Below are 25,147 nucleotides of genomic sequence, written 5' to 3' on the forward strand. Positions count from 1 at the left end.
TGCAGTTCAATCAAACACTACTGTTTGGACAGGGTGTCTGGGACCACCTACAGGTACATATGTACTGTTACTGATGCTGGGCAAAATAAGGCTGATGTTGATTTTAAATTTTTTTTTTTTAAAGTAGACTTCCCTTTTTTCTTCTGCCTCAGAGTCAATTCACTCACTGCGACTCTACAGACACCTCATACGGTGGAACATGAATGGACAGAAGTGGCTATACACAAACGATTAAGAATGGAAAATATGTTCCTGCACTGATACTGCAAGCAGATAAAGCAGTTGTTTTGAGTGTTTTGGGTAACTGCTGTATTTGAAGGTACTGTATGAAACATCCTGTTTGCAGACAGCAGACTCAAAGACTCAGCACCTTCTCTGTGTTCTTCTCAAAATCAAAGTGTCTTATCTCTTATCTTTTCATTTCTTCACCTTCATGCTTTGTGTCTGCCAGCTGTTTTTCTAGCTCCATTGCACTTTCAACCCATATCTGCACCATGACATATTGATGGTCTAAACATAGAATATTTTGCCTCTCTTTGACAAAGTGTGCCAGGAATTGAAGCATTAGTATAACATTATAATGCTGTTGACTTCTTTAAACTTTAGGTTTCAGGGGCCTGAGTTTGCTTTGTGGCAACACTAGTCAAGTGACGTATAGATGTCTATCTCACTTCCATGTCTTTTATCTTCCAATGGTATTGGACAATACATTGCTGAAAAATTGCATTGATCATTTAACCTCCAATGACCTTGCTCATAATCTCCGGAAAGGATAGCATGACTCTTGAGTGATGAGCAGATGGTGAGAAGGAGCCCTACAGTCACCAGAGGAATCATGTCACCAAGAGGTCAAAGTCATGAGGGGTGCCATTATCTTGCTGAGCCCTCTTGTTTGTGACTTCAAAAGCATTTAAATACAAAAGTAGACGTCCAGAAAACCATTTGTGACCCAAGCTCTTTGTGTAAGAGTCTGGATGGTGACTGGCTTCACTCAAAGCTGTGATAGGTCTGCTGTGCTGTGCCTTATGAAGAGTCTAATATTACACAAGCAGCTTCAGTATTGGAGGCTGATGACGAACAAGACAAACAGGGAAGCTGCTTCATTTGCTTCTAACAAAAACACAAATAAGAAGGGGGGATCCAAAAGTTAGCTAGTCCCAAATATGAGGTTTGTGTGAAAAGGAAGTAATCTAAATGGCCTTTAATCAATTTTCCCATGATGAGCAATTGAGATAAAAGGCTTGGGATTGGATCTCCATCTCCAAACAATGTGGGTTGGTTGGTTGGTCTATATGAGAGATGGGCTTTAATTTGTGTTCGTAGATTGTCCTGTAAGCTTTAAAAGCTTAATCGTTACCAAACACAGTTGGTGCCATGTTTGAAAGGAAATGGTTTTAAGAGATGTTTTCCATAAAGTCACACACCCAGTGTAACCACAAAGACCAAAAGCACTATTCAGTTTAAAGAAATAATCAAATGCCTAATTAACACATTTTGAATAGTCGACAGTACAGTGATTTTAGAATTATTTTCCCTGAGTTAAACCACCAACAACGCTCTGCTATTTCTTTTTCCTTTACTACAAAAAAAGAAATACAAAACAGATTTCACTCAGTGCACTACAGCCAGAGGTGTAAGGTTAGGCTTCTTTTTTATGTTGCTTATAGGAACATCAGCTCCTTCGTGTGGCAACTGTGTAAACTCTCACTATAGGGTTTCAGGTAAGGCAGTAAATGCTGAGCGAGAACTCAGGCTGTCTTTGTTCCTCATGCAGGACAGCAGTAATCCCTTCACCTGAGGCCATTCTGAGAGAGGTTCCTGTAAGCCGAGAGCTACCGCAGGCCATCCCAGTAAAACAGCTACAAAGAAGATCTGCCCACTTAAGATCCATTACCTGCTCTGGCTCTAGGAGGAATGTGAAGAATTCTGCTCTTTCGGTACCAAAAGAGATGTAAAATCTATCATTTCCCATCTGGATTTGGTGTAATACTGCATGACATATACTATTTACTGATTAAGCAGTTATATGTTTGATTTAATGACAGAATGACATAACTTCATGATTCAGTGTGTTAACAGCATTCATTAACCAAATGCTGCGGTGAATCTTCTGACTCAGTGTGGACAGGGAAGATTAAGTCATTTCCTTGTGACAAGCCAAAGATAACATCCCAACAACAAAATATACTTTAGTCATATTTCTTGTGATGCTAAGAGGCGCTAAATCGTTTCTGATGGGTTCAGCTAAAGGACACCTGCACCTTTGTTTTTAACGGTTCATAAGGCGATCTTAAGGCAGTGTGAGCACCGCTGTCTGATGGATGGGAGCAGAAAAAGAATGAGCAGAAAACAGTAGCTTCTCTGTGCACTTGAGCAACATGGCTTGATCATCACTAATGCGACAGTAATTGCTCCTCAATGCCTGGCCTGCCAGTACACAGCAAGACCTTGCTACATGGAGGCAGAGCAAAGAAAGCTTGGAAATGGAATGTCAATGGGATAATCCTCGTGTCACTGCTGACAGATCCTCTTGACCTTTGACTACTAGATGTAACGTAGAGGGAACTAACAACTTTCCTAATAATGATGCTTTAAATCAAATAACTCAACATTTTAAGATTTTTTTTTTTAAATAATGCATTGAAACACAAGTGGTGCGCCAAAGGGGCTCGTTTGTTTGAAAATGACCACAAATGGCTTTGGCATGCCAGCTGGCCAGAGCATGTGGGGAGCCTTGCTATAGGGCTTCACAAAGCATGTGGAGCAGACTTGAATATATATCTAAATATTTCATCTCAAAACAAGGGCGGCCAAGGATTTTTCGATAGTCTGAATTCCTTTTCCATGTGTAAGAAACCAGGCTTCCTCACCATAAACTTAAAACTGTAACAAGTTTATTCGGATTAGCGGGCTGTAACCATGGCTGTAGACGGGAAGGAACAGGCTCGTGGAACTGCAGTAAAAATATAAATATACAAACTGTTGTGGCTTGACACTAAAAAAAGTTACTAGTGTACATTGCATGTACATCTAATCCCTGATGAAATCAGATCCGCAGTAAAATGTTCGTGAACACCTTTTAACAAGCAACTCTGTCTAGAACAAGGTGAGCATGGCACTGGCTGTTAAAACATTATCTTTAGCACATTTCTCCGGTATCTCAGAGCTAAGAGGAGTCTGTTCAAGTGATCCACATTTCAGCACACTGAAGGGGTCAGGGAAGTAGTGCCAAAAACGTCAGGAGCCTGTCAACAATCCCCTCGGGTTGTCATCGGCCTTATCAGATTCTGCTTTGCCTTGCGCAGTATCTCTTTTCTTGGCGTGAATGGAAAAATGGAATTCATTCAGCTTGGAGAGTGCATGGCAGCTAGCTGTATGTGTGTCTTTGACGCTGGCTAAACAAAAATGGATTCTGAAAAATGCCAGATCTCTTCCAGATGGTTTCACACACCACCCCACAGTGCTGTTTCAGCGCTGCATTTATGATCATGCCTCAATATGGCCATTCTGTTCACAAAGTCCCCCTGAGATACATAAGATAACAAATCATTTTTTAAATGTAAAGCGCTTTTGTTACAATTAACCGGCCACTTGTGTATTTATGTGCTAACTGAGTAAACAAGTGTATAGATTTCTCGAAGTTAGTCAAGTGCCAGTACTTATTTGAACCCAAGGATTAGTGTGGTATTCCAAATGGTCATATAATTAAAATCTATTGGGTTTCCTTTAAAAACTATTAAATTACACCTTCCTGTTCAGTTCTAAAAACTGAGATTAGTGAACATTAGATTAAACTTAATATCACGTTCCTTCACGTCCTCTTAATAAGGCCTTGGACTTGGTTGGGGACAACAAGACAGACTCTCCCTGTTTCCTCTTCTCTCTGGGCAAATTACATGTTTAAATAGACTTCGGCATGAGGCTCAAGTCTAAGACTTTGTGAGATTGTTCGTGTCCTGCCCTGCATCTGTGCATTTTAGTGTAATCAAGTACAATATATATGACCAGTATAAAACTGCCCTATATGTTCCAATCTGTAAGCAGGTCATCATTATGTTTGCTAGCCTGCTCTTTTTTTGTCTTTTTCTTGGTCTCGCTACTGCACCAACAATTTGGAGGACAAACATGCAATTGGCCTCAGTAACAGACAGTCCCTTTAGTTAAAGCAGTGCAGTGTGAATTATGGCAAAGCTTTGAATTATGGGGGAGCTATGGTGCTTCTTATCTGCAGGGAGTTATTTCTCCATGGACTTTGTTCCTTACTAGTTAGTCATAGGGATGAGTAATTCTCAAAGAAGGAACGACAGTGACCTTTTTAAAATACAAAAAATGGACAATTTGCAAAAATTCACAGCATGGTATGTGTCATAACAGAACCTGCGTCAACTTGGCTTGTGGGCAGTGTATTAAATGGGTGCTTCACGTGGTGCCACTATGTTGAGAAAGAGTGTTACACACATTCCTTCATAATTGTACATTTGACGCACAAAGGAAGAAGAAGTGGCAGTCCAGATATGGGGATAAGTCGATATGGCCCACATCCGTCTTGCGTCTCCCGTGGGCTATTTAAAAGTACAGTAGGCTGTATTTTCCGCTGAAAAGCCAAGCACCCACCCTTCCGTCTTTTACTCCTTATTGAAAACAGATGCTGTTGGATGCAAGACCCTGCTAATTTAAGTGGACAGGGCATATGGTGGAGAATCATTGCATACTACCCCCAATTGGCTTTCATTTCAGAAGGTCTCAGGAACATGTTCTATCAGCAGAAGTCAGTGGTGATGTGCTGCATGTCTGCTTTACTTTGAACAAATATGATCCCATGTAGAGTCCAAGTGGGAAGACAAGGCTGAAATACGTATCGCCTTTTCGTCCACTCCTCTAAAGGCAAAGTTCACAGCTGGTAAGCTAAACAAATATTATGCATATGATGATAACAGTTTTCTACAAACACCGGTGCTTGTATACACACATGCAGACACACCATGATATAGTGCTTCTGAGAACACAGCTTTACACAACTAATACATAAAGACATTAAGTTTACATGGCTGAAACAAATACTGCCTTGAATTACAACATTACACTTCAGTGATACACGTATTTGTATTCTGGAATGTCACTCAGGTAATCCAAATTGTGTGTGTGTGTGTGTGTGTGTGTGTATTGGAGGTACAGTAGGTGAATATTAACATTAATATTTTCTAGCCATTGCTTGGTATTTGATTTTTTTTTTTTTTTATGTGCTTTGTTTTCACCCACACCAAGACTATTGACTTAGCCAAGCCTGATAGGCACACATAGATGAACCCAACTCTTGCCTAAGTGATGTTGATGAGTGGAGAATTGGATTTCAGATTTATTTTTGTTCTCTTGAGTGATCATAAGATGTTGATTACATGAGCAAAAGTAATGCAGTTTTTATGGAAAATCATCCAAAATCAGCCATAACCAAAAACATGGATTTGGTCTGCAGAATGTATTTATTTATGTATGAAAAACTGTAAATGTATTTATTTATGTATAAAACTGACCAAAAAAGATCAATTCACTATTCCCAAAGCATCAGCATCTATTTTTACTATTAGGAACGTCAGAACGTGACCGTTATAGTGATTTCTATGTTATTGCATGTATTTTATTTTTCTGGCTGTGCACGTGTAATTTCCACTGAAATATCCTTACACGGATCATATCTTACAATCACGTGATGATTCCGAGCACATTGTGTTAACACAAAATTCAGAGATGAAATATAGCTGTTTGAATTTTAAAAGACAAAAAAAGAATTCACTGTATTCAAATGTATTTCATATATCTTAAATGTCTAGTTAAGAGGAAATCGAAGCCCTAATGTACAGATGACTTGGCATTTATCAGTTCATGAACTTTTCCTGTTAAGAGGTGGGATTGTTATCTCCCATGCCCTTTGGGGGTGATTAGGCAATGTTTTCCCTGACCAACTCTTGTACTTGTGCTTAAATGTCAAAACTATGACAGGAATGCCAGCAAGAAGAGGTGAAGTGAGGTCATGTAGAGGATGTAAACAACAAAGTTTTCTTTTCTTTTTTCTTAATGGACTGATCCACTTAAGAAACGGCCACACTGCAGGCCCAGTCTGAGCCTTCTGGCCTTTGCACGAGGATTTCAAAAAGGGATTTAGGTTTTAGATCGCAATCAGGCTTGACCGCAGTTTCTGCACCAGCTATGGAAGAATCCAATAGTCCACACAATAGATCCTCTATTTTCCAACTGGATTCCAGTGATTGGCTGACTAAACTATAACAAACATAAGAATTAGTTAAGTTCAGGGTCATAAATTCAATGCTGCTTTCCATTTTCCAAGGCCGTATATGAGATTTCACAGTTATAGTCACTGGCACTGGTTTTGGAATCTCAGAAAAAGTGTCCGTTTTGTACCTGCTTGGGTTGACCATGCAGAATTTGTGCTCAAGCAGAGAAAATGAATATGGCCATGGATAAGCACCTGGTCTGAATAAGCATAAATTTACTGGAACACATCTCCCATGGGGGCTACTTTAATGAGGCATATTTAGGATCTTTTGACAGAACCTTGACACTTAAAATTTTGGTCAAGTCCACATTCCATGTTACGTTTACCAAAGTGTAAAATGATTTCTTAAGGGACTTCAGCCTATGTGAGAGTCTTTGAGTGGAGTTCAGACAGCTCTCTTCTACAGCACTAGCCCCATCTAGTGCCAAATATATTAAAACAACAGCTGCAGAATATGTGCATGAAAATGTTGCAAAAACAGGACTAAGTAAACAAAGTAAACTAGACTTCTTCCAAAAAGCTTTTTCCAATGCTGACACTGGCTACTGACATTCTGTTTTATGCTCCAAAACATGGCATGTATCCATTGCACACTCTATCCCTCTAAACCATAACAGACACACATACTGAAAAAAAATTGACCTTATTGACCATATTCACTGGCCTATACCCATACATAAACTCATCGTTATTCTTTTCTAATAACAGTAAGATTTTATGTCATAAATAAAGATGCAACTGAATGTAATAGAATGTAGTTTTGGTTGAAAGACACAGGGACACCTGTTTTATCTTGTGAATAACTGACCAGGTTTGAATATTAAACATTTCAATAAAACCACAGCACACCACATATACCAAGTAAGGACTAAAACACAACAGGTGTGCAGTTATAGGAAATTAATCAAAGTTCAGGTAAATTAATTTAGGTTTAATTAGTTACTGTGATAACAGATATATAAAGCTTGTTACCTTACCAACCAAGTTTGTATACTTAATACTAAGACAAAAATACATGTGGAATATTTTGAGAAATCAAAATGCCCCCATCCTGACAATGTTCCTTTGTTTTTATACATTTTATAAAGTTTTGATACTGGAGACTCCTTCATCAAGTGCAAAATATATGTAAATAAAGAAAACAAAACTTCAACAGATTAACAATTCCTCACTTATCTGTTTATTTTATCTGTTTACGTTACTATAGAAAATATAACACTAAACAAGCTCTTTAATACAGACCTTGCACACATTTTAATCTGTACTGTTATAGTATATTAATTAACACCCCCAGACCAGTCAGAATTGAGTATATACAAGATACTATTATCTGCCTTGAAATGAGTCTTTATTCCACATTGATATAACGTAATCTGTCGGCTTAATTACCCACCCTTACTAACAGTATAAACTTTGTACATTCTTTATGGCATATTTACTCTGTGGTTCTCAGATTCATTGAATGTTGTTTGTTGACTGTTTGCATTGCAATGCATTGCTTTAGCGTTGTGTTTGTAACCGTTGTCCTGATGAAAGGTGAAGTTTTTAAGCAGACTAAATTTAAGGGAAAAAAGTTCCCTTAAATTTCCCCACCCATACTTGCTTCAATTTTGACAAGAAGTCCCGGTTCTGAGGATGAAAAGCATTCCCAGGGAATGATGCTGTCACCAACATATTGTAGAGATGGTTTTATTTAAAATATTGCCTGCATAGCAATTTGAAACTTGCCCAAATCTTTTCATATGCAGTGGATTCTCTCTCATCCCATACAGTCTTTAGTTTTTGCAGAGTTCTTGAAATGGTTGCCTGGTGTACCTTCACACCACTCTGAGTCACTGTATGCCGTAACTCTTCATGTGTGAATGTTGGCTTCACTGAGGCTTCCCTCAACAGTCTCTGTCTTGTTTTTTTTTAAAGCTGGGGTGTGATGCAGCATTTGCTTCATTGCTATCTCTCTAAACATGTTTATTGGGATATCCAAACTCATAGATGCAATATTACACCCTATTCCTAAGTAATGAAATTCTGTTACCTTTTTAAAATGCTATTTAATCTTCAATTTTCTGTCCTTTCTTCAGATTGACAGTCTCTTCAATGGCAGATTAACTGAGTTTGTTTTTGACAGAAACACTATGCAAATGTTATTCAAACAAATCTGTTAATTTCTTTCCTATTTCAACTTTGATTGATTTTATTTTGAAAGTTGATTCTAGTTACTGCACTTTGTTTTTGCTTTGCCCCAACTGCTGTTTGAGGCAAAGTATTTTGATATTACTGGTCAGATCACTTACATGGTTAACGGTTAAATCCAAACAACATATTGAATAACTGTATCTACATTTACTAGAAACAAAATATTCATTCTGCATGTTTCTTTTAAATTCAGCATGGTTGTTGTAGTTTGTCTTTGTGGGAAAGAGCTGTATGTTTTATATTTTGATCTGAAGTCAACATACATACATATGGTAAATGCATCAGAACATTTATGCATATAACATGCATTTATTTAGACAACTCTGTCCTTTGTTTGGTGAATGGTTTTGCCATGTGTGGTTATAAAGTTTCTGAGATGAATGTTAAGATAAATTATCTTTGGTCCTCAATTAGACTGGAATTTGATGTTCGGTTCAATGTACAGTTAGCCTATACATACATACATACACACAAACATATATATATATATATATATATATATATATATATATATATATATATATATATATATATATATATAGATAGATAGATAGATAGATAGATAGATAGATAGATAGATAGATAGATAGATAAATAGAAATTTTATTTTATTTTTTTCTGGGCATCATAATAACACTACTGTCTAGTGGACCACTATATCTACAAAATAATATAAAAGGAATAAAAGGAATAAAAAGCTTTTGAAATTTAGGGTGATTTTAAAATTCTGTTCCCCTACCAGAGCACTTAGATCTTCTGATCAACTTCTTTTGAGGGTTCAGTGTTATGGCTATAGAGGTGATCATACCTTAGGAACAGTCAATGTAGTCTGTATATATATATACTCAAAATGTGACCTAATGTGTTTTCTCAGTACAAAATAAAGGACAAAGGCTCCAGTTATTGGTCTAGATAATGTTGTAGACTTTTGAATAATGAGCCTAATATTTAATTACTTAAATATTACGCTAGTCTACTGTTTTTTTAATATGATTTTTCTGGAAGTAGTCACTTCCTTAGCTTAGCATAGCACACCTGAAGGGAGGGGTCTTTTCTCACCTGCTCACCTGGAAAGCGGCTCTGTCCCACTCCGCACTGGACGAGTGAACAAGAGTGAGTAATATATCGGACATTTCCTTTTGGTGAGTGTGTATTTCCATCTTCAAAGAAAGGAAAACATATGTAGTTTATAGAGAGACACTATATTTTATCGAGAATATGATTCGTTTGTTGAATTAGTTCGTTTAAAGGCAACGTACCTGGGCTCGATGAGATGCTGATGTAAAAGAGGACGTATTGTAAATAAAGGAGATTTTTTTATCCTTCCTATTAACGTTTTCGTTTGTCTACATATCATTTAATCGTGTCAGTGTCGTATATTGTTGTTGGAGGTGTGATTAATGATTCTGGTGAAATAACAGATTTGTTTTCATGCCTGTAATTTGATCATGTTTGCTGAGGGTGAAGGTCCAAGACTGAGCTCCTTTTCATTTGTGCCTCCAGGCATATAAAAATGTTATGACTTGTGCCCTTCAGGCTAGTTTACTTCAGGAAGAATATTTAATTACACTACTCTCATTTAAAGATGAATTACCACAGATTGGAGGGGAAAAAAATCTACACATTATATGTATTCTGTACCAAATGGATCAAAAACAAATCATAAACATACCTCTGTCGTTTCTTTTAGACATGACTATTCAGATATCACCTATTCTGGTACACTACAGCATAAACAACAGTAGTAAAGGAAAATACAAGTGTTCACGGTCCTAACGAATAGTCTAAAATAATCATATTTGATCTGTTAGCTGTTCTGTTGTAAATTAGAAATGAAGAATTCCTTTCTGTTCTTGGTCATGTCTCTGCTTGTTAGGAATTTTAGTCATGGAGGTCGGCTCTCCTTCTTTGATGACCACAGCTCTTCACCACAGCTCAGACAACAAAGTCTAGCTCTCTTTCTTTCTCTGTGACAATACTTCTCATGCAGTTTCCTAATTATTGATTCTTCCTTAGTTAATGTTTCCTAATCGCTGCCCTGCAGTGTGTAGTTTTCCTGTTCCAACATGCCAGATTCAGCTCATGAAAGATCTGGATGACAACTGCATGCTTTGCAAATTTTGTTTTAGGGCACAGAAAACCAAAAACGGTCCTAAAAAGAGCTACAGTCTGTTTGGAAAACTCTTTCCAGTGCACCAGTCTTCTTGTCTACATGTTGTGGATGTAAATTTGTATTTGGTGTGATGTTTAGTGATTACTTTTTTATGCTTTCTAAACTGACCTGGGATTAAACTCACGAAGGTTAATAATTTAGTCACGCTACAGGCGTAGACTTGTACTAGACATTGAATATATCTACACTCTGTGTTTGAGTTGTTGCTACTTGATGCACTAGAACAATCACAACAGTAACTAACAAGCCACTACCAAATATGTGTCACTGCATGCTGAGAATAGCCCAACAGCCAAAAAGTGATAATGCAGTTATTTTCCACTTGTTGATTGGGTAAATTTAGTCTTATTTAGTAAAATGTGCATAGCAAACATTTGAGCCAGTATTTGTGACAGTCAGTATTTGCATATATGCATTGAGCAAATTTAGGTAAGTACCTAATATACACTCAGTGTTAGAGTTAGAGTTCCTTTGTCTTTACAATGTGTAATCTGAGAAATTTTGGACAGCAACGAGCTAGTTGTCTTTTTATACTGTTTTTGTAGGAGAGCCCATGGACACTGCCCCTGAGTATGCACAAAACACTTGGGAGCTGTTGGTCCAAGTGGACCAGCGGGAAGGGGACGATACAATGCGATTTAAAACTCGTGTCAAAGGAGACCTTCACATTGGAGGACTTATGCTCAAACTTGTGGAGAAGATCAGTGAGTTCCTTTTTGTTCCCCAAATTTACTTTCTGTCCAATAAGTCTTGTTCAACAGCTTCAATGCCACAGGGATTTAGTCATCTCACAGCAAGAACAGAAGAAACTTGACAGAAATGATTGTCATTTGCACAATATTGGCATTGTGACACAGGTAGAGCAGTATCTGGACTAGTACTATTTAAACCTTTGGGTGTGTCCATGTTTGACTTGCATTTCTTTCAATTGCCGTTGGCTTCTTGCCATTTTCCCGCCACCAGTGTATTATTTGCTGGGGTAAGGTCTGAAGTTCACCACACCAGCCAATCTGAGAGAATAAAATTACCAGACATATCAACATATCAACAATGTATTATCTAAGTATGTGCAGTAAGTGCAGGGGTGCAAAGAAACAAACAACAAACTACAGTACCTGTGTGCAGTACACAAGTACATGGTTTCCTGTAATGGACCTAACGTTTCCTTTGACATTATTTATTTATTTATTTATTTATTTATTTATTTATTTATTTATTTATTTATTTATTTATTCATTCATTTATTTATTTATTTATTTATTTTCTTTTTTAATGTTTTTTTTTTTTATGTATTTTTTTGGACACCATTACAGAGTAAAACTAATAAGCCCAGAAGACTGTATGCCATTTAAAAGAATGTGCACATTTGAAATAACTTAATTTTAATACCAACATTTGTTGATCAAAGTCTGGACTTTCACACAAGTTGCTTTATTCAGAAGCAGCAGCAATGTCTAAGACAGTGGAGACAGTTTAATAGAGATCTGTAAAATATGTAAGCCAAAATTAAACCTGTACATGTAAGCTATTAGCTAGCTAAGCTAGTTAGCATGAAAGCTCAGTTGTCTGTTACCAAATAGCCAAATAGCTATGTAGCTAGACATAAACCTAGCAGACTACTGAAACCCCAACAGCTTTTGGCAAAGTTAACTAGCCAGCTAACAGTAAGTTGGTGATCATGATGGTGTTCATAACAGAATAGCACTCTTAGTTAGGAACCTTTGTTAGTAACATTGTTAAAAATTGTTCAAAATGCTATAAAACATTTTTGGATTAGAGTTTCTTTTTCTTTTATTCGAGTAGTTATCTTGGTCACTCCTTTTACTTTTCACATCTTAGTGAATTTATTAGTGAATTATTCCTATAGTAACGGCACTTTTTCTCAGTAATTTTATAATGGTAAAGTAAGATGCAGATGTAATTTTAAAAACATAGCTACTTATTTTATCTAATTCTTATTTTGTTGTTATTAACTGACTAGTTATAGTAAATAGTCTTTAAATTGAATTTTAATTGTACGGAATATTGTTCCGGTCAAAGCTGACTCTTCTGAATCAGTTGGTGTTTGCTGTAGGAAAGTTGTTGACTGTGACTAAGTCATCCACTTGGGTTCTAAGTGATAGTCTGGATCATAAGTTTTAGTGACATCATTAAGAGTCATCACCTTGACACATCTGTAATTTCCTGTTTGCAGCACACCTTGTTTCTGTGTGGAGTGCTGATATTCTGTGTTTTCAAGAATTGTGTAACTACTCAGGACTGATTCAACTATTCAAGCATGAAATGTTTTGTGTGATATTCAGGTACAGAGTGTTAAAATGAAACATTTTTAGATGATCATTTAGATATTATAATCTTAAAGAAGATTATCTTCTTATCCGGAAAATGACAGTGTGGGTTCAGGTTTTCATTCCAACCAAGGACTAGCCACACCTGAGTCTATTGAAAACCAGATTAAAAAGGTGGAATCAGTCATGGCTTCTGCTTGAAACCTGTACCTACACCAGCCCTTTGGGGATAATATTGGACACCTCTGTCTTAAACTAAAATGCTTTGTGTTTTGTGGCAGAGGCGCCGCAGGACTGGTCAGATCATGCTCTGTGGTGGGAAAAGAGGAACTGCTGGCTACTAAAAACCCACTGGACCCTGGATAAATATGGTGTGCAGGCAGATGCTGAACTCCGTTTCACCCCCCAACACAAAGCTTTATGTCTGCAGCTACCCAATATGAAGACAGTGAAACTGACAGTCAGTTTCTCATCAGTGGTCTTCAAAGCTGTAGCAGAAATCTGCAGATCACTCAGTAAGTGTAGAAATAAAATGGTATAGTGTAATTAAATTTCTTAGTTATTAACTTATACATTCATCTTAGATATAAGAAGATCTGAGGAGTTGTCCCTTCTGAAACCATCTGACGATCCAAAAAAGAAAAAGAAAAAAGACAAAGCTAAGGATATAGATGATGATGACATCATAGACCTGGATGTTATTGGTGGGACAGGTAACATATCCAGGATGTTACACTTTCATTGCATTTACACAGTCATGAATGACAAGAATCACATAAGAACATAAGAATCACAATTGCTTCAAATATTCATCAGTCCCTTTTTATATATACCACCTGATTTTAGTGGACTGGTGTTAATGGAGAAATCAATACATAAAATAAAAATTAAATCCCCACAATTCAAGCTTGTTAACATTCAATACAGACACCACTAGACATCTTCCCCAGTGATACTCTTCCAGGGTTTTAATGCAGCGATAGGTTTTGGTGGATGTTTTTCCACACCCTGCCAAATACTGATCCCCTTTTTATACACACCCTGCCAAATACTGATCCCTATTTATACACACCCTGCCAAATACGGATCCCCTATTTATCAACACCCTGCCAAATACTGATCCCTATTTATACACACCCTGCCAAATACTGATCCCCTATTTATCAACACCCTGCCAAATGCTGATCTCTATTTATACACACCCTGCCAAATACTGATCCCTATCCACACCGTTAAATCTTGCTCCCTATCAACACCCTGCCAAATACTGATCCCCTGTTTATCAACACCCTGCCAAATACTGATCCCCATTTATCAACACCCTGCCAAATACTGATCCCCTATTTATCAACACCGTGCCAAATACTGATCTTCTATTTATCAACACCCTGCCAAATACTAATCCCTATACACACCCTGTTAAATCTTGCTCCCTATCCACACCCTGCCAAATACTGATACCCTATTTATACACACCCTGCCAAATACTGATCCCCTATTTATCAACACCCTGCCAAATACTGATCCTCTATTTATCCACACCCTGCCAAATACTGATCCTATTATCCACACCCTGCCAAATACTGATCCCCTTTTATACACACCCTGCCAAATAACGATCCCTATTTATACACACCCTGCCAAATACTGATCCCTATCCACACCCTGTCAAATCTTGCTCCCTATCCACACCCTGCCAAATACTGATCCCCTATTTATACACACCCTGCCAAATACTGATCCCTATTATCCACACCCTGCCAAATACTGATCCCTATTATACACACGTTGCCAAATACTGATCCCCTATTTATCAACACCCTGCCAAATTCTGATCCTCTATTTATCCACACCCTGTCAAATACTGATCCCCTATTTATCAACACCCTACCAAATCCTGATCTTCTATTTATACACACCCTGCCAAATCTTGCTCCCTGTCCACACCCTGCCAAATACTGATCCCCTATTTATCAACACCCTGCCAAATACTGATCCCCTATTTATCAACACCCTGCCAAATACTGATCCCCTATTTATCAACACCCTGCCAAATACTGATCCCCTATTTATCAACACCCTGCCAAATCCTGATACCCTATCCACACCCTGTTAAATCTTCCTCCCTATCCACACCCTGCCAAATACTGATCCTCTATTTATCCACACCCTTCCAAATACCGATACCCTATTTATCAACACCCTGCCAAATACTGATCCCTATTATCCACACCCTGCCAAATACTGATCCCTATTTATAAACACCATGCCAAATACTGATCCCTAGATATAAACACCCTGCCAAATACTGATCCCCTTTTTATACACACCCTTCCAAATACTGATCTCTATTTATCAACACCCTGCCAAATATTGATCCCCTATTTATCAAAACCCTGCCAAATCCCGATACCCTATCCACACCCTGTTAAATCTTGCTCCCTATCCACACTCTGCCAAATACTGATCCCTATTTATACATACCCTGCCAAATACTGATCCTTATCCACACCCTGCCAAATACTGATACCCTATTTATACACACTCTGCCAAATACTGATCCCCTATTTATACACACCCTGCCAAATACTGATCCTCTATTTATCCACACCCTGCCAAATCCTGATCTTCTATTTATCAACACCCTGCCAAATCTTGCTCCCTGTCCACACCCTGCCAAATACTGATACCCTATTTATACACACCCTTCCAAATACTGATCCCTATCCACACCCTGCCAAATTCTGATCCCATATTTATCAACACCCTGCCAAATACCAATCTTCTATTTATCCACACACTGTCAAATACTGATCCCCTATTTAACAACACCCTACCAAATCCTGATCTTCTATTTATACACACCCTGCCAAATCTTGCTCCCTGTCCACACCCTGCCAAATACTGATCCCCTGTTTATCAACACCCTGCCAAATACTGATCCCCAATTATCAACACCCTGCCAAATACTGATCCCCAATTATCAACACCCTGCCAAATACTGATCCCCTATTTATCAACACCCTGCCAAATACTGATCCCTATTTATCCTCACCCTGCCAAATACTGATCCCCTATTTATCAACACCCTGCCAAATACTGATCCCTATTTATAAACACCCTGCCAAATACTGATCCCCTTTTTATACACACCCTGCCAAATACTGATCCCTATTTATCAACACCCTGCCAAATATTGATCCCCTATTTATCAACACCCTGCCAAATATTGATCCCTATTATCAACACTCTGCCAAATATTGATCCCTTATTTATCAACACCCTGCCAAATACTGATCCCTATTATCCACACCCTGCCAAATATTGATCCCCTATTTATCAACACCCTGCCAAATACTGATACCCTATTTATACACACCCTGCTAAATATTGATCGCTATCCACACCCTGCCAAATTCTGATCCCCTAGTTATCCACACCCTGCCAAATTCTGATCCCCTATTTATCCACACCCTGCCAAATTCTGATCCCCTATTTATCTGCCGTACACACCGTGCCAAATCCTGCTCCCCTATTTATCCACACCCTGCCAAATCCTGCTCCCCTATTTATCCACACCCTGCCAAATACTGATCCCCTATTTATCCACACCCTGCCAAATACTGTTCCCCTATTTAGAGCCAAACAAAAATGAGGTCATATTGTGTCTGTCTGTTATTCCAGGATGATTCAGTCATTATGATTTTCAAAGGGCATATGCATCAATCTAACAACAAGCAACTAGTTTTTGGACTACTTTTGCAATCCACCTGATGCCAATGGCTCTAAAATGAATATGTGATGCACACAATGTGGTGGAATACTCAACATGTATAAATATACTGCAGTAGTTATTAGTATGTTAATGAATGACGGAAGCTCTGTTAGTAACTCGTTTTTCATTTGAGCAGTTGGAACTGGCCACTACAGTAAGACCATGACTGCAACTTATGACCCTGATAGTGGGACCCCATTGACTTCTACAAACATGTGGTTTGGAGAAAACCCTTTCAGTACAAGCCAGCCTAATGTGCCTCCAGATGAGCTGGCCAGGATGTATCAGCCTCTCAGTGTGGAGGACAAAGCTGCCATCAATTCAGGGTAAGAATTACTCAAAAACAGACGGATTCAGATACAGTGATAAAGTAAGAGTTATGTGTTGTGACATTAAAACAGAGAGTGACATAATTAATATGCCGGTAGTCATGGCACTCCAAAAGGTATAAGTGCTTAAACACTGGCTAAGGTTTTTAGTCAGTAACGTGGAAGATTTCAACTGCAAAGTAAATCACTTTAACCATAAACACTCTTATGAATAAAAGCAGTTGACATTGAAAGATATTACCATTCTTATTCTTAATAAGAACATTTACTTAAATCTGTTCAATCTTATTGGAGAGGGGCATGGTGGCTTTGTGGTTATCACATTTGCCTCAATACACTGTGAGTTTGCATGTTCTCCTGGGGTTCCTCCTGGTATTTTGGTTTCCTACCCCAGGATTAAGATTGTAGGCTGATTGGAATGAGTAAGTGTATGATTGTGTGAACCTGTGTAGGATAAGAAGTGCAGAAAATGGGTTGATGGATTCCCCTTATCGTTAGATCATAACATAAAAATGATCAATATGTTACAAAGATGTCTACCATTTTAGTATGGAAAACATTGTACCATTATCTTAAAAGCCAGAATAAAATCCCACTGAAAAACCAATCCAATAGCATATTTGCATTATTGTAGAGATCAGATCACTAACAATATAAATAACGACACAAGATCAGTGGGTGTGATGAGAATGAGGGCATCTGAGAATGAGGGAGCCTGGTGTTAGACACAGCTGGGTTATCTTTATGCCTGAAACCTCAGAGATTTCAGCTTTGGAATTCTCATAAAATGAAAGTAAACAGTTTATGGTATTACACTCTTCTCACATAGACACAGCCGGACACTATCGGACAGATCCGCATGCTCCGCTCTCTTGCATTCAGCAGCTTGTTGCAAGACACAGAGCTTATAAATAAACCAGTGTTAATCACACACAGGTGTGTGTGTGGTGTGTGTGTGTGTGTGTGTGTGTTCATTCATTACCCTCTTGTTCTCAGTGGAGGCTTCTCCTCCTATTCACAGCCACTGGTTCGACCACAGACCTGCAGCAAGGTTTTGGCATTAAATATTTCTGTTTATTGATATTTTATAAGCACGCACTTGCACACATATTCTTTCCAGGCATCACACAAGGATTAAGATAAGAAAGAGTTTCAAAAGATAATGGGACCAAAAAGAAAAATACTATAAACATATGATAGTACTGTAATAATCATGATTTGGTTTTACTGAAAAATGTATTTACGTAAACATGGGTGTTTTGGTAGGTGGCTGGATTCCTCGAGTTCTCTAATGGAGCAGGGCATCCAAGACAAAGACAGACTCTTACTGCGCTTCAAGTATCACTGTTTCTTTGACCTTAATCCAAAGGTAAGAAGCCCTTTAACATTTATTATGATCTGTTTTACTGTTTAGTACATCAGGTCTTCTGTTTTCCAAATGCCGTGAGCCACATCTATAACTTGTTTGAGATGAACACATATTATATTTAGCACATTTGTGTGTATGAAAGAGTGGAAAACTTGTTTATTTAAACTCAGTTTTTATTTGAAGTCTAACGGCAGTTATTACATCAGTCAATAAACACATAACTCACACACACACACACACACACACACACACACATATAATTAAAAACTGCAACTATTATTGTTTAACTATATGACTCATAGGATAAAAGTGAAAATAATGTCTAAACAAATGGTTTCTTGTGTATTTTATATTTAAAATACTACATTTTGGTTATTTCTCATATTCGCTAGTGTTGACTTTTTTTAATTCAGTTCAATTTTATTTGTATAGCACATTTATCAATGGACATTGTCTCAAAGCAGCTTTGCAGAACATAGGAAAGAAATACAAAAAGTTCAAGATTAATATTAGACTCATACAGTATTTAAATGTATTTGTATAAATCCCTTTCTTATAATGATGGTAAAGTTTGATTACAGCCATTGTTTATATCCTCTGCCCTAGTATGACGCAGTAAGGATTACGCAGCTGTATGAACAGGCACGCTGGGCCATTCTACTAGAGGAGATCGAGTGCACTGAGGAGGAGATGCTGATGTTTGCCTCTCTGCAGGTGCCACGCTCTTATACACACTCAGCCTGACGCAGTTCAAGAGTCAAGAAGCTTTTATTGTCATTTCAACCATATATAGCTGTTGCAGTACACAGTGAAATAAGACAAGGTTTCTCCAGGATCATGGTGCTACATAAAACAAAGTCAGAGCTAGGACTTAGTAAGTTCTAGGTCCCAGCTACTGAAAATGTAGCATTACAAAGTCTAAATGTTTATTCTTAAGATTAACACAGATATTAAATCAGGTGGTACAGATTTCTTAGAATTAGATGTTGGCCTATATGAAAATGTGGTTAAAATTCTGTACCATGCTCGCAGTGTGTGGCTGAACTAATCCTGTATTGCACTGCATCATCTCTGCTGTAGTCGGAATGAAACAAGGCATACACGCCTTTGTGTGGCTGTAGGCACAGGATTTTCACAGGGTTGTTTAGACAAGCTTTATGTGTGGAATGTGACGAAGCATGTCAGAACAAAGAGAATGAGCAGAATGCGGTGTGAGGGACTCCCCCAAGCCAAACACTGCAGGGTTTTAAAGACTGCCTTAGCAAGAACACACAAATACTTATACCATAGAAGAAATATGGTATCCTTATCTTTTGTTTCCTAAACCATTAGCCTTACTAATAATTACTCTTGAAATGTAGCATTAAAGAGGATTATTGTTAAAGCATTATTACATTATAAGAAATTATCTATAGATTGCTAACATTTTTGAGAATTGTAGAAATAGTAAATTATGTTTACATGCAGATAAAATAGAGCAAAGTTTGAATATTCATAAATATTCATGAATATGCAATAATAAATACATCTTTGTATCTATTTTAAAAGCCACTATAACATTGTAATGTAAAAGTAATACAAGACGAGTCCCATACAGAAGTATATCAGCAGTTATTTGTTATTACCCAACATCACATCCTAATTTTTTTCTGTTTTTTTGCAGTTGTTGTTGTACATTTGGTCATGTTGTGAACCATCTACAAGTTTGTTTCTGATATCTCTTAAATTCCAGCAGCCATAAGTTATTTTGTCACAAGTCTTGCTTTGTCGTACTTTTTTCAGTCAAAATTCAGTTTGTGGTGTTACCAAGAAGCCAGAAAGTGCAGATGTTTCCATGTCACAAAACTTTAATTTACAATTCATTTCAAAACTGCTAAATAAACATCTCTTTACAGAAAGCCACACCATAGTTAACGATTATACAATCATTACAAAAGAGTAATAGTGCATTAGAATACACTTCTGTCCAATCAGCATCAAGAATTCATCAGCACTCTAGTAAAATTGTGTTAGTGACAATGACCCTCATGTATATGAAATATTTGCGCTTCTTTCAGTATCACATATGCAAACTGACCATGTCAGCCAAACCTTTGGTCCTTTCTGACGAGCCTGAGATCGATGAAGTGGAGGCAGCCCTCTCTCACTTAGAGACATCTCTTGAAGGCCGGAGCACAGACAAGATTCTGGTATGCATGAGGTTTTAAAATCACATCACACGGCTTTCTGTGCAGTATTATTTTCAGAAGTCCAGTATTTAACTATATTGTAACTTTTTTCTGTCTTTAGGAAGACATCACAGATATTCCCAAGTTGGAAGACACTCTGAAACTATTTAGGTAAGCTAAGGTTATCCAATGCAACTGCTTGTTGTAGTTGATTTAATGATTACTAAAGTCTAATCATCACCTTATTAAGAATGTAATGTCATTGCTGTTCCCAGATCTCAGTATACATTCATGCTTCATTCTTCCCTTTTACACTGCAGGCCCAAACGACTACTACGGACTTTCAAAGATTACTGGTTTGTGTTCAGAGACACCAGCATTTCCTATTACAAAAACAAAGAGTCAGCCAACGGGGAGCCAATTGAACAGCTGCATCTGCGAGGTAACAGCATCACAAAACACCAGTAGATGGTTTGTGTAAAAATGTCTAAACTATTTCCTCTGTGGTTAAACTATTAATGTGTGTTTGTTTAATCCACAATGATTATGTAGGCTGTGAAGTTGTTCCAGATGTCAACGTAACAGAAAAAAAGTTTGGCATCAAACTTTTGCTGCCTGTTGCGGATGGAATGAACGAGGTGTATATTCGCTGTGACAATGTGAGTTAATTCAAGTGTGTTTTAGTGCACAATAGGTCTGTTTTGACATATAAATAAGCTTCAGTTTACACCACAATTTAAACATTTACCAAAGAAATCTCTTTCTCTTGCCTAATTTTTGCATAACAACTATGTTAAAGGAGACACAGTATGCTAAGTGGAAAGCTGCCTGCATTTTGGCATCTAAAGGCAAGACAATGGCATACAGCTCATACCGCACTGAGGTGAAGAACATTCAGTCCTTCCTGCAGATGAAAAGTTTAGCGCCTCCACCTGGCCAAGCTGTTCCTGATGTGGACTCCATGGACATGAATGCAGAATGCTTTGTCTCTCCACGATACTCCAAAAAATACAAGGCCAAACAAGTAAAGACTTTACACCTGGGTCATTATCATGAAATGCAACACCATCGAATCTGAGTCATGCAATGAATAGAGTGTGACTTTGTACACACTCCTCAAACGGTTCTGTGTACACTGCTTAGCTTCGCAAATATATTCTATTGTGGAGCCCTTTCTTATAGGCAGACATTTTTTAAAGGGTTCTAAAGCACTCCAAAGTTGAGCTTTTTTAAGCCAGAATACAAATATGTTAAATAATATGATATATAATATAAAAAAAAATCAAATATAAGCTTCTAGACAAGGAGTCAAAAGCAAAATGTATGTTTTTATTATATTATCAAATAATAAGTAATTTCACAGAAGACCGTGTCGTTTTTAAAATAATGCAATTAAACATGCTACAATACAGCTCAGCTATAACAGATCAAATGCTAATAATAGTTTTGTACACAGTGTAACAGGCTATTGTCCCTGAGAAATCTTCATTTATACTATATATAATTTTAATATTTGTGTAAATGTTTTCGGTTTTATTGCAGTGACTTGGTTTACTGATAAGCATATGTTTGTGTACATTTGTTGGTGTTCAGCTGACCACACGGATTTTGGAGGCACATCAGAACATTTCCCAGCTTTCACTCATGGAGGCTAAAATGCGTTTCATCCAAGCATGGCAGTCTTTACCAGAGTTTGGCATCAAGTACTACATAGTCAGGTATTACGATATAATTGTATGTATTATTCCACTTACACTCGTGGAAATAAATCCTTAGAGGTTTTGCAGTTGGACTGTTAACACCAGTGTCTTTTACAGCAAACCTCACATTTAGGAGCTGTTTAATAGTAAGAGATTATTTTTTGTTAAAACACACACGATAGCTAAAGCTTGTCGATCGTCCACCTGGCTGTATATTTACCGCATGTTGAAATGTATCACTATGACTTCTGTGTACATGTAGATTCAAAGGAAGCAGGAAGGATGAAATTCTAGGCATCTCGTACAACCGGATGATACGAATCGATATGACCACACGCCAGCCAGTGACCACGTGGAGATTCACTAATATGAGACAGTGGAATGTGAACTGGGAGATTAGACAGGTGAGGAGAGACCACACAGGAGATTTCTGCAACAAAGGCTATATCGTAAACTTACGCTGTGATTCTTTTAGAAACAAAAGTCTATTTGAAAGGTACCCTTGCTCATTCATGCAGTTATCAGCCAACTGAGTAGCAGCATGTAATCCTGCACATACAGATCATATCAAAAATCAGAATGGGGCAAAATGTGATAAATGTGATGTCTGTGACTTTGACTGTTGCACGGTTGTCATTGCTAGACGAGCTGGTTTGAATATTTCCGAAACTGCTGCTCTCTTAAACACAATGTTCTTTAGAGTTTACACAGAATGGTGCAAAAAAACAGCCAAAAATGACTTTGCAGTGAGCTGCAGTTCTGCAGGCAGAAATGCCTTTTTGATGAGAGAGGCCAGAGGATGGCTACAGTAAAAAGCTCAGAGGATGGCTACAGTAAAAAGCATACAACACTCCAAACCTTGAGGCTGCATAAGACACATCTGGTTCTACTCCTGTCAGGAATTTTGAGGAGATGATACAAACATCACATGGTCTTTTCCCCATCTTGAACTGCCCTGTTTCTTTATGATTTAAAATGAACAATTATTAGCTACACTGAACAATAATACATAACTAAAAGTTGGTTTTGAAAATGAGTTTGAAAATATTTTCTCAGTCAAACTACGTGATGAATGTGAGTTTATGAATGTGAGTTTATGAATGATGAGTTTATGAATGTGTGGTCTAACTGGTGGTTTCTCTTTCAGGTGACTATTGATTTTGACCAGGGTGTTGCAGTAGCTTTCAGCTGTCAGAGCTGTGACTGCAGAGTGGTTCATGAATTCATTGGAGGCTACATTTTCCTCTCAACACGATCCAAAGATCAAAATGAAACACTAGATGAAGAACTTTTCCTCAAACTTACAGGAGGGCAAGAGTGAGCTTGAAAACCACAAATATTTTCAGATAAACCTGAAGATTTCAGCTTAACAAGAGCTTAAAAGTATTTATCGTGGCAGTTTTGTTCATTTTGTACATTTTTTTTAAATTGGCGGCAGATTTATCTAGCTTCATACTGGGTTCCAACCTGATCTCATGTTAATTACACTTAATGTGTTTCTGAAAGCTTCTGTTTGGCATGATGAGAGGTGATATGTGCATGCTTCACTGTCATGATATTATTCTTAGTTATTTTATTTTTTATTTTATTATCCTTATTTCCTTTGTTTTGTCGTTATGCAGTTTGACAAGAAATAAAGCATGCTACCAAAAAGATATTATGAAATTTAACTAAATTTTAACATTTTTGTTTTTATTTTTTGTGTAAAAATACACTTTTACTTGAGTGCTGATGAATTCTTTGTAAAACCCAGATCAACACTGATCAATATAATGTTAGTCGAATAAATATGATGCCATCCATGTAAACACAAAATAGTGTTTACATTTTTATCTAAAAGAGTTTTACTTGTGTTAGTTTTCAAGTCCTAGGAATTATAAAGCTCCACCTGGCAGATATTTACGATATAGAGACACTAAAAAATGATCTTTTAATTGAACCAAAGCAATATATTTACTTCCCACATGCAGTATATTCACTCATTTAGGCATTTATTCATCTTCAGTAACTGCTTTACATGGGAAAACTTGACATAAGGGATTACACCCCGACCAGTTCTTTATACGACACCATGTACCCATATTACCACTTATTCACACCTAGATGCTATGTAGAAGAGCCAAACCATCTACCAGCATGTTTTTGAGAGGTAATCAGGAGTACTGGGAGGAACCCCACAAAGACATTGGGAAAACATGCAAAACTATCTGTTGCACATAACATAAATAGAATTGAAGCCTTTATTTGTCACATATGTATTCAGTGATATTTGAGTAGTGGTTCAAGTGGTCAAGACCCTGGGGTTCAAGCGTTAGTGCTGCCGCTGTTGGGCCCTTGAGCAAGGCCCTTAACCCTCTTCCCCAGGGGTGCTTTATTGTGGCTGTCCCTGTGCTCTGGCCCCAGATTCCAAAGTTGGGATATATGAAGAAAGAATTTCACTGTTCTGTAGTATATGTGGCAAAATAAAGCCTTGTCTAAAACATAATATTAACAATATTTTTGCTAAAAAAAATAAAATCAAAATAAAAAGTACGCCAAAACAAAACCTTGTAATTCCAAAGTCTCATAATATCAGTTTTGTTATGAGCTTTATATATATATATATATATATATATATATATATATATATATATATATATATATATATATATATTAATTCATATTAACATTGCACACACAATGTATGGCTAAGAAATATATACTTTATGTGACCTAAAGTATGTGGACACCTGATGATGTATGTGGCCTCTTAGGACATTCTTAATATTAACGCATACAAAAACTCGAAAAGTTTTTGTCCAGTTTTGTGGCTCCCTTTTTTTTTTTGGTAAGATGGCGACTCACATTTCAGAAAAAAACA

At 37.4% G+C, this 25,147-nt stretch overlaps 1 protein-coding gene across 3 annotated transcripts; it reads left to right on the plus strand.

Moving 5' to 3' along the window:
- The first annotated feature begins 300 nt into the window (after window positions 1-300).
- fermt1 (FERM domain containing kindlin 1) lies at window positions 301-23,942 on the plus strand. 3 transcript variants are annotated; one of them, XM_060866488.1, is made up of 15 exons: window positions 301-319; window positions 11,204-11,362; window positions 13,228-13,461; window positions 13,531-13,659; window positions 16,858-17,047; window positions 18,317-18,419; window positions 19,026-19,133; window positions 20,477-20,608; window positions 20,709-20,758; window positions 20,908-21,029; window positions 21,140-21,246; window positions 21,387-21,611; window positions 22,181-22,305; window positions 22,550-22,691; window positions 23,435-23,942. In XM_060866488.1, the coding sequence occupies exons 2-15, from the start codon at window positions 11,212-11,214 to the stop codon at window positions 23,606-23,608; spliced, it is 1,992 nt and encodes a 663-aa protein (XP_060722471.1). In that variant the 5' UTR covers window positions 301-319; window positions 11,204-11,211; the 3' UTR covers window positions 23,609-23,942. The 3 variants fall into 3 exon arrangements, with proteins under 3 accessions (XP_060722471.1, XP_060722470.1, XP_060722472.1); XM_060866487.1 differs by lacking the exon at window positions 301-319 and adding an exon at window positions 9,510-9,627; XM_060866489.1 differs by lacking the exon at window positions 301-319 and adding an exon at window positions 9,580-9,598.
- Window positions 23,943-25,147: the final 1,205 nt, after the last annotated feature.

Source organism: Tachysurus vachellii, chromosome 3 (assembly GCF_030014155.1).
Source record: "Tachysurus vachellii isolate PV-2020 chromosome 3, HZAU_Pvac_v1, whole genome shotgun sequence".
Classification (NCBI taxonomy): Eukaryota; Metazoa; Chordata; class Actinopteri; order Siluriformes; family Bagridae; genus Tachysurus; species Tachysurus vachellii.